The 11437-nt window shown below is 36.0% G+C and overlaps 1 protein-coding gene across 1 annotated transcript; it reads right to left on the bottom strand.

Moving 5' to 3' along the window:
- Positions 1-343: 343 nt before the first annotated feature.
- LOC117337446 (adenosylhomocysteinase B-like) lies at positions 344-9993 on the bottom strand. Its single transcript, XM_033898432.1, has 9 exons — positions 9862-9993; positions 8499-8689; positions 4782-4910; positions 4052-4151; positions 3579-3691; positions 3065-3272; positions 2630-2835; positions 1527-1721; positions 344-1011 (listed from the first exon to the last, which is right to left on the bottom strand). The coding sequence occupies exons 1-9, from the start codon at positions 9941-9943 to the stop codon at positions 880-882; spliced, it is 1356 nt and encodes a 451-aa protein (XP_033754323.1). The 5' UTR covers positions 9944-9993; the 3' UTR covers positions 344-879.
- Positions 9994-11437: the final 1444 nt, after the last annotated feature.

Here is an 11437-nt window from a genome sequence, read left to right as displayed (position 1 = left end):
AAAAGTTGTTTGAATATTTCAAGACATTCTACCCCCGCGGCCTTCAAAGAAGGTCAAGGTCGTTTATTGGAACCAATATGAGCATGAGCCTCTTTGTTTATTTAGAAAAAAAATGTTTTAACGATTTTAACACGTTTGACCTCACTTAAATTTCTTTGAAAAAAGTTGAAGGTCATTCATTTGAACAAATTGGTAGCCTTTCATTATTACATGCTACTTGCCCAATATAATGAACCTGGGCCTCTTGGTTGTTGAGAATTTAGAATTATGCAGTTGCTGGAGGGACAGACAGAGGAATGGTCCGTCATAATAGGTGTGCAAAAAGACAACTTAAAGATCTTTAGAGTTTTTTTCTTTTTATTTTCTCATGAAGGCGACATGATAGAAAACAAATCTGTTTAAAATATATTCATTTATAATCACTTCCTTCCAGTGACGAATAATTTCAAATGGACTTGTTTATGGAATATGGAAGTTTATTTCATACTGCTTGTAACACAATGGACTTGTGTTTTAGCTTTCAGCTCCATCAACATTGGGAATTCAGAAACACAAAGTCTGTAACAAATAACATTACCAACAAACACACACAGTCTATTTGGATTTCTGAATTCTCAATTACTTGATAATAAATGTTTTTTTCCTTGATATGGAAAATAATGCTTGGCTTCACCACCATACATATGACTTATGTAATCTCCCAGAATCTCACCATGTAGAACCTTGTCACCCCTATAACCAATTAATGAGCTCTTCCTTAGATCTTGATTGGTCTTCTTAATCAGGCAAATAGGGGTGAAAGGTTTGGTTACTGAGCAACAATTCTGCCTATGTGCACCACCATATAAAACGGACATTGTTTTTATTGGCTCTCAAATCTTAGTATCTGTAGATTTCTGGCTTGAAGGGACCTTGTTGTGGGATTCCAAGGTATTCCGCCTGGTCATCGGACAGCTTGGTCAGTTTCACTCCCAAGTGTTCCAAATGGGCAGCAGCTACTTGTTCGTCCAACTGGAAAATAATGAAAAAAAAAATCATCCTCTAGTTCTACAAATATAAATTATCTTAAACTTAAAACAGATGTTAATCCTTGTTAAATTTGGACCCCAAGAGGAAGCAACAAGCTTAATCATTAAATTTACTGCCCCTTTTGGAAATGGAAGATTTTCCATGAAAGGAAGAAATCATGTTTATTTTTTGTTAGTATAAAAGTATATCTATGGTACAGACTAGATTAATTAATTGCCATGTCATATTTAAAACTAACATCTGAATTTTGTTTAAATAATAACTTTGGACATTTTTTGTCGAGTTTACAGGTGTTTTTAGGTGGCATAAATAGTCAACAGGCCCGCAGATGTTAATTCCCTGGCCTCAGAAGTCTTAGACTAGCCTCACCAAACAGTGAAATGACATTCCTATGTCTGCTCTTAATTCTTTAACTGAAAAATTTTGATCAAATCGTTTTAATTTTCTGGATCACGGTCAAAGTGGTTGTGAAATTGGTAGATGATATATATACTTACAGACTTTGGTAGAAGGTGAACGCCAACTTTGTAATCTGATTGTTTGGTCCACAACTCAATCTGGGCGAGAACTTGATTGGTGAAAGAGTTTGACATGACAAAGCTGGGATGTCCATGGGCGCAGCCGAGATTCACGAGACGACCCTCAGCGAGCAGGATGAGGTGACGCCCGTTCTTAAGTGTATATCTGTCGACCTGTGAACAAATCATTTCAACATCACTTTACTCTGCTTTTGGTAAATAGCATCCCAAGTTAGAAAGTTCACCTCTTTTAAAATACCTAAATGCTAAAATACTGGTGATGGGAACCAGTTTCACTTTCAGAGTCGATAATCAGAAACTAAAAAATTGATCGATTATTGATTATAATTTTCTTAATAAAGTACAGAATTGCCCCTTTCTAGAAAATGTATGTACATCACTAGTGTATTTATTACATGTCTTAGCCTTTTGCAGGGCTTTTTCTCACTGGTTTGGGATGGGGCCTTTTTGTCTCATATTGGGAAGAAAATTGTTTTCAAGGAGTTAACTGCAAATTTTGGGAAATTGGTTTAAATAAGAATTTCTATTGGGGCTGGGGCCCATTATCGGCCCCAAAAAGCCCCCCAGAAAAAGTCCTGCTTTTGTTATCAGTATTTTGAATTCTAAACACAGCAAGCATATTTAATGATTGTTAAAATACATCTAAATCTCCTTAATCACTTGTAAATGCCTAATGAATATAAGATCACCTACTTCTTCATTAACATTACAAAAATATGCAAAGCCAAAGATTTATGATCATTTTCAAAAATTTCTGATGGTCTTTTTAAGATCGTCATTGATGACTGGTTTTATTTTCTTTTGCAAATAATTTTCGAATATTTTCGATCAACAGCCAACTACTATGAAATACCAAAGGACTTTTGTCTCAATATTAGAAGTTATTTAGTAAACTTCCTAATTTTCCAAGTCCAGCAATAAACTCTTGCAGTACTCCTCACTACTAGTTTTGAAGGACCCCCCCCCCCCCCCCATTTCATAGCAAAATCAAACTTCAGCATAAAGTTCACCGAGGCATTGTTTTTTCAAACGAGATACATTCACACATTTAAAATTCATACCTGGGGCTTGATTTGTTCTTTTTTGGCACAGTTTTCGTTAAGCCATTTAACGTCGAGTTCGCAGTCAAAATGCCCAATATTGCACACAACAGCATCTTCCAGCATCTGTTCGAACATCTGACCGTGGATGATGTCTTTACAGCCAGTAGCAGTGACAAAAATTCTGGCTTTCTTCAGACCTTCCTCTATCGTCGTTACTTCAAAACCTGAAGATAGTGGCGTCAATCAATTATAAAACATCTACACATCTCTTATGTTTATGCTTAAATATTTATTTTTAAACACCAATTAATTGGTCTCATCAACGCAAACAATACTTAGAGCTCAGAAAAAGCCCTGACAAATAAGCACTTCCATAAAATTGTACAGAAATGAAGTAGATTTAAAATTCTTTAGCTACATATTTCTGATGACTAATTGGTATTATAAAATTACCTTCCATCGCAGCTTGGAGGGCATTGATGGGATCGATTTCTGAGACTAGTACACGTGCACCGAAGGCGCGGAGGGCATGGGCAGATCCTTTTCCAACATCTCCGTAACCAGCAACCATGGCGACCTTACCAGCCAACATGACATCTGTTGCACGCTTGATGCCATCGACGAGTGATTCACGGCAGCCGTACAAGTTGTCAAACTTGCTCTGTGTATGGCAAGGATATCAATCAATCAACCATGCTTTTAAACATCAATAACACAAAAAGCTGGTTTTACTCATGGAAATCTCTTAGATAATCAAAAGAATATTTTGATTACTTAAAATGCCTGTTAGAAAAACATTAAACCTTGCATGAAGCAAAATGAAGGTTAGGTTCCCATTTCCCTCCAACAAGTCGACCCTTTTTTTTTTGGTGCCTACTCAAAAACTTCTGTGGCAGTAAAAAACAGATAAAGTCCCATGTACTCAGTACCTTACCCACCAAAAATGTATATAATTTGTCTGTCCTACCTTGGTAACTGAGTCATTGACGTTGATGGCTGGAATCTTCAGTTTTCCGTTCTTCATCATTCTGTAGAGATTATGTACCCCTGTGGTCGTCTCCTCTGACAAGCCCTTAATACCTGTATCATATCAGAAGAAATTCTTAGAATCACACATTTAATGACTCTACCAAGTCTGCTTCAATAAATAACACTATAATTTTACCAGTTATGAATATTCATGACTTAGATTCTGTAAGTAATCTCCCTTATTCTGGCGAAAGATTCTCAAATTAACTCCATTGGCATATCTGACATTTACATAATCATGTGCAATTACAACTAAAGGGAAGCAACAATGTTTTTTTGTTCATCATTTTTTGGTTTGAAAATTTAATTCTATGCATGATATGACTAAAGGGATATTTCTACAGCTTAAGATATTTTACGGCAATATTGATTACTGGTTAATACTATTATATTACAATAACTTGTTCCTACCCTCGATGTACTGTGGGTAACGTTCGTGGACGAGATTGGTGAGATCACCACCATCATCAAGGATCATGTTTAGAGGCTTGCCATCAGCAAACACCAATGTCTGTAACAAAAGTTGTACGATGTCAGAAAAATAATTTTTTTCAATTTTGTTACCATGACGTCTTTTATACATGTATACAAGTCAAAGAATTAATGCTTCATAGAGGAAGAAATGCCTACCATCTATTGACAATTTTGTTTCTACATCATCTGAATAAATTTTGGAGCTTTAGAAGATAGAAGCACTATATATTTCTACCTGAAGCGAAATGGACAACTTTTCCCCCCTGAGTTCAATAATATATCTTTTTTTAAAATATGTGTTCAATGTCCTTGAAACAGTCTGGGATATATGAGGATGGGTATAAAGGAGACATCTAGGGCCTGTTCGTTTATGCAGACAAACCGGTTCGTCAATTTTTAAATGTAATATTTCAAACATATATCATGTAATTCATGAAGGACCTGCAAATGTTAATACAGGCCTTGGTAGTCTTTGCCAAGGCTCGTCTAAAAACAATTTTAAAATCATCAGGTCCGTCGTTATTTCATAAACCAACAACACCGGTCCAACCGTTTGGGACCACAGAAACGAAAACGGCCCTAGAATAAGTAAACAAAGAACAGAAATATAGAACAGCGAGGAAAGAAAGGAAAGACAATTCAACAGATTGCTACATAATTCACAAACCTGTTCAATACACCAGATGTATTCCTCATCGGTCTCGCCCTTCCAGGCATACACAGGAACTCCGGTCTTGGCAATGGCAGCTGCAGCAAAGTCCTGGGTGGAGAAGATGTTACAGCTACTCCACTGGACCTGCCAAACAAAACAACAACAGGGTGACAACAGATTCTCAACGATATTCTCTCCCAAACAAAACAACAACAGGTGATGACAGATTCTCAACGATATCAATCAAGCTATACTATATTTATGTCAACAATCTCTGTTCCACGGGTTTACATTCAAAAAATAATCCCAAGGTTACAGTGAATTGTAGTAGTACAGCTGTTGCCTTTGACTGAATTATCAAAGGGAGATAACTTCACTATTGATGCAATAAAACTTTTGAAAATTACTACGAGTAACATATCAACAATACATAAGAAAACAACAAATAAATTTTGGTCATACATTTCTCAATTGAGAGAGCACTACTAAGAATTTAAGAGTACTCCTTGAAAGTCACAAATAACATCACAGCCTCAAGACGTACAGCCAGACATTTAAGCTTGTATTTGGCCTGTTTGATCTTTTCTTAATACAAAAGGCTAGAATTAATATATGGTTGTGCCAATTAAAAATGAATTATTATATATCTATAATGCACAAATCTGTTTTTGATAATCATGTTCCAAAAGAATTGGTGCTACATCTATGTAAAAGGGAAATCACCATAAATGGGAAAAATTCTAGAATGTTGAATATTGCAAAGTAGTTACACACTATTGGCGCCTCCAAAAGTTTCAACTTTTCATTTAAAACAAGTGAATGAATAATGAATCTTATCCCTAAGAAATTGAATTGTGCTACACTTTTTAATGTTGGGAGGAAAACCCATGGGTGGGTGGGGGATGGGGAACCAATGTGCCATCAGTGGGGAAACAACAAATCCAACAGACATCATCCCCTGCCCCCCCACTCAGCTCAAACCCACGTTCTAGGGGAGACAGGTCTGAAGCTAACACATGACTGCACCAACGACTATCGGTGCATTAGCAATCACGGCTACCAAGGATACCAATATCATTTGTTACTTTGTGTTAATTAGATACTGTATGTACATGTGGGTGCCATTTTATGATTTTTTTTGTGATGCCAGAAGCTTTAGTACACTGCAGTGTTTTTGCTTGGCCTGTTTTACCGCCTAATATCGGCTGTTTCCCCTAGGCCAAAAATGATGTATTTCCCCAAAATTTCAATGAAGTTTCCGAATTATCAAAGTTGAATTTTTTTTTTTAAATGTTTCTTTTACCTTTCCTGACATTTTTTAAATGATAACATCGCGAGTTCTGAAGCCATACAGTATTTTCCAAACCTAACTAATATGAACATTATCACTTCAAACATGCAACATCATCCCGTAGACCTAGAGGCGTGTGATCTTTGTTGTTTTAGATCTTGATCATTAAAACGATTTGTAATAGATGTCAGTGATTTCAAGCGCTCAAATGATGCAGACATCGTAAAACCGAATACTACACAAATGACAGCCTGAAAAAAACCCATGAAGGTCTTGTTAGAATTAGTGATACATTATTTAGGATACTGATAGTAATTATCCAAATCATATATTGATATATATAAGTATTCTACTAAAAAATATGTGTACATACAGCCGCCCTATGCGGGGCTTGCTACATTATCGGCTGTAGCCCGAGTAGGAGGGATTTCTATACCCTGTCAGAGTGCAGTGCATGCAGGGTATGAATACTCATTCTTACTGGGATTTGCCACCTGAATAGGGAGCTTTCGTTGACTGATTAAGATGAACTTGTTGATCTTTTCAAAGGATTAAAACAACGAAGTCAGAACTTTACTAGCAACAAGTGATATCTCACCATGCTGGCATAATATGGGCACATGATGATTTTAAACCACTCATAATGTGTTCTTTTTGTAGCAAGTGATGCTTAGTTTAATAATGCTGAAAACATGATTAACTATATACAGTGATTTTTTTTGGCTAGATCTACAGCCCACTTTGGGCTGTTTCCCCTTGCCAAAAAAAGGTGTATTTTCCCAATTTTGAAACATCATTTTTCCCAATAAAAAAAAATTGTATTGAATTTCTACCTGGTTATCTGTATTGTATTTCATTCCTAGAATATGTGAATATTATGGTACGATAGTTGATCATCATACACGTGAACAGTAGACTGACAGATTTACTTCCGCGATAGGCAAGTTGGCCTTAATTAGTCGTATAAACGGTATAAGGGAGGTAAATCGAATCCTGATCACTGTTGCGCTTTTCACAAATGACATGCAGGCAAGCGTTTCAGAGAGTCCGTAGACAAAACAAGAAGACTTCCTTTGTTTTGTAGTCTAAGTAATAACCCAGGATGCTTGCTACTGACTCTTCATATCATGAGGCAGACCAGAAAAGCCAATAAATGAAGTGTTTTGACTTATCTAAGTATTTTGTCATTATTTGCTATTTTCCCAAATTCACCAAACACCGCAATTATTTTCCCAATTGAAAAGGCATAGGCTGTTGAAAAAATTACCTAAAAAAAACACTGATATATTAATAAATTTATTTGACAAAATCAGTATTGTTTTTTTTTTGGCAATTTGGTATTTTCCCAAATTTCTCAAAATGTCGATGAATTTTCCCAACTCAAAAGCCACAGGAGGCTGAAAAATAATGGGAACAAAAACACTGACACTGTGATATATATGCTATCAGAGATGAAGCATCTTCAATTTTTAACACATTTTCCCACAAACTCAGGAAACTTTTTTCTTTAAATAAGCAGTATATTTATCCTGTTTAATGTCATAAGTGTAAACTTGTGACCTTAACCCTGATTAGAGTTTATTAACCCCGACTTTGACCACACACAGAAAAGTTACATCTTTGATACTGATAATTGTGTGTGTTTACTTGGTCTGAACAAGACATGACCAAGCCTGATCTGGCCCAAATAGATAACATCTTCACAGACCTTACCTTGAATACTGAACACCTTTATCACAAACACTGTGGATCAGCATTTTTATTTCATAATTTGCAGCAATGAGACCCAAATGAATGAAATACATATTATACCAGGGGTCAAATACAAAATTTTTGAAATTCTTGCTTTTAATGTGTAAATTTCTAAATTATGTAAATTTTTATCTCTGTTAGAAAGATAAACGAGCATGCTGGGTATTGCTAAAGTAATGCATGTCCACTATCGGCCACCGCTAAAAATAGTAACAGTGACCTTGACCTAAAATACTCTCTAACTGGATCTTGACCTGTAGCTACTCATACTGAAGTTACATACCAATTTTCACCAACATAAAGCATGGCTGAGAAAACATTTTTACTGTATAGAATTTTTTTTGTGCTACCCCAGAAATTTTATTGGAACTTTCAAGGAAACATTCAAAACTTAAGTGACAACCTCCCATATCCATAATCTCTTTTTTGAAAATATTTCATCTAATGGTCAGTGGTCTAAAACCAGACATGATTGCATAGGAAAGAAAAGCTGAAAGGGGGGTCTGGGGGACCTTCGCTAGCGGGCTTACAAGGAGCAGATGCGATATTTTCGAAATTGTACAAAAAGCGGAAATTTTAAATCATATCTGTACAAACATGTGCAAGAATGTGTTTATTTTGCCTGTATTGGTTTCATATCAAGGTGAAATTTAACATGTCCCAACATCATCAGCTGACTTCTACAATACCTCTGCTCCGAGGGCTGTGAGGGTCTCGATGAGAACAGCGGTTTGTGTGGTCATGTGAAGACAGCCAGCAATCCGAGCTCCAGCCAGGGGCTTAGACTTGCCATATTTTTCTCTCATTTGCATCAATCCAGGCATTTCATTTTCGGCGATTTCGATGCACTTACGGCCCCAATCGGCCAAACCAATGTCCGCTAGAAAAACAACAACATCGCATTATAGTCAATGTGTGACGACTGGCAGAATGACTTGTTTCAGTCATGCAAGAGATAGGAGTCTTATCATCATTGTTGTCATGAACCTTGCATCGTGTAATTTTGTTGTTTTGATGTTAATTTTGTTTATGCTAGAAACATTTAAAGGGGATATTCTGTATGACTTCTGGTGACAACCAACATTCATTTCTGTTCTTGAACGAGATCCAAATAATATCAGTTTATATAAGATATTACAGAAACTATACATATATTCAAAATCGTTCTGAACGTTTTAACATTTGTAATGAATTTCGAAATTTATGTAACAGGGTGTTGGCGACACAAGGTAAAATACATACAAACTACATAACATATTAATAAAGAAAAACACTAAATTCATCCCTACTACATTTATATCAGCAAGGTGCTCACACTAGCCTACAATGTATATGTCATACAATTGCACATTTACTCTTCTACACACATACATACGTAGCAAACTTTGTATACACATTGTGTAAGGACATCTTAAACAATCGTGAACTTCCGTTTCTTCATCTACTTGTCAACATGTTTATTCTACTGCACAATATTATCCTACACAAGGCCAGGTTTTGTACAATTTAAAATTAGTGATGAAATTTGTGACCGCGATGCTCGCGTGCATCTGAAATGTACTTGCACGAAGTGGTTATTTACATAAACAATTGATAAAGAAGAACTATTAAAATCATTGCTAAAGGAGCGTAAAATCTTGATTCGCAAGTTAGATAATGTCTATTAACTGTTTTGTGTTTTTAAGAAACGTGATGTATAAATTTAAAGGGTTTTTTTCAATACTGTTATGAATAAAAAGAAATCTCAAAATAAATGAAATAGTTTCCCGTTGACACGATTAGCACGGTATATAATTATGCCTCCAAACTAACAAGTGTTTGAAAGTGTTATGTATACGTCGATCCGGCTCCGGTCCGATTATAACAAAGACTGTATTGTTTTGTTTTACCGGGTACCGGCCGGTCTCGTAGTGTGCAGACGTTGCAAATATTCATACTACGTGGAAATTCATGTTAAATAGAATCATTGCATTCGATAAAGTGACTTTTCAACTTTCACATAGTGTTGATAATGATGCATGACACAACGTACTTCATCATAAACGCACGTACCGACTTTGTATGAGGGCATTTTGCTTGATCGTCCGTACGAGTTCTGAGCCCACGTGTGTTTAGTTGAGGAAAGAGGTCGCATTCATGTTCGCCGGCTAATTTATACCCTTTTCTCATTTGCATAATCACGTGATACTGTTTGTTTCGACACAAACGATTGGTCTCACACCGTTTCAAACAGCGAATCAAATAATTTGAATTAAACTCGCTTTGGGTGAGTTATAAGGGGTACCATAAAGGATACTCGATTTGTAAAAGTTCAGTCTATGCTACCGGATTTCCGGGACCTGAATCCGGTTTTAGCGTATAATATGCGTGTTTTCTTATCGCTTTAGTAAATAAGAGAAATACGTCTCCGATAAGATTTTTGTTTGTATTAAAAAAAATAACAAGAAAAAAATAAAAAAAATTGAGATACATGCTTGTCCGTCGTTGTCAAAGTTCCCATAGACTTTTAAACTGAACTGTAACATGTGGCGTTGCCAAAGAAACGTTACTGTGCATGTAATCCAGCAGACTATCACATTTTTAAAACACTTTCATTGGCTGCCCCTGTAAGAAATCGACGGTGACGTCACTCCTTATAACTCACCCAGGAATTGATCAATATTCCATTGTATCTATAAGTTATAAAGTTTCTGAATCGCCCGTCATCCCCACTTTAGTGACTGTTAGCTGCAGGGAAATACCGAAAGGACGGACATCATAACCCTATGAATGCAGTCTGTCTTAACAGTTTTCATAAAGGCGAACATGTATATAAAATAATGAAATAACTTTATTCATACAGGAGTAGTGAAAATTGCAAATGTGAAATCTACAAAAAAAAAAATTACAAAAAAAGAGAGTTAAAAACAAGCAGAGAGATCATGCATGGAAAGTGATGAGTACCTCGCTTGCCGAAAACGAGATCACAGCGAGGTGATTTTTCAAGCCAATATAATTTTAAGATTCTGGAAGACCTGAATTACCTTTCTCTTACCAGAGACCGGCGTTGTTCGTTTATGAAATAAAGACGGATCTGGTGATTTTCTATTGTTTTCAGACGAGCCTTGACAAAGACTTCCAGGGCCTGTATTAGTTAACATCTGCAAGATATCATGTTTGAAATATTACATTTAAAAACTGAAGAACCGGTTTCATAACGAACAGGTCCCTATGTAACTATTTTAGATCAGTTACCAATCTGCCCATGAAAAAGAAAAGAAATGCAATTTCACTGTGGTATGGTATATGTTTCTTCTTCTGATACTGCATCGTACATGTGTGTATATTTAAAATGAAATGGCATGATATCTAGTATCTGTTCCTTTTGAAAGCCCCCACTGGGAGCCCCAATCATCCAGATGACAGAGATGAGATGACATGTCCGGCTGTCTTTTCCGGATATAGGGACTACGTAACGTCATTTTCACCGATGAAGTCATTTTTTAAAATTTATTATTAAAAATTTATATATATCTATACAATCTATTATATCCTATTCCGATAACAAATGCATGGGATATTACAAGCATATTAATTATATAAGTTAGCCATTCACGATTTATCGCCCCTGGATAATTTACAGATGACG

Source organism: Pecten maximus, chromosome 11 (genome assembly GCF_902652985.1).
Source record: "Pecten maximus chromosome 11, xPecMax1.1, whole genome shotgun sequence".
Taxonomy (NCBI): Eukaryota; Metazoa; Mollusca; class Bivalvia; order Pectinida; family Pectinidae; genus Pecten; species Pecten maximus.
Note: the sequence above shows the minus strand (reverse complement) of the source record. Positions and strands in the feature narration are given on the sequence as shown.

Bases quoted from the DNA above. Each gene is read 5' to 3' on its own strand.
- LOC117337446 (XM_033898432.1), bottom strand. From the start codon at position 9,943: ATGCGACCTCTTTCCTCAACTAAACACACGTGGGCTCAGAACTCGTAC. The intron at 1,722-2,629 runs GTATGAATTTTA...ATTTGTTCACAG, and splicing joins AAGAACAAATCAAGCCCCAG to GTCGACAGATATACACTTAA. The intron at 1,012-1,526 runs GTAAGTATATAT...ATTATTTTCCAG, and splicing joins TTCACCTTCTACCAAAGTCT to TTGGACGAACAAGTAGCTGC.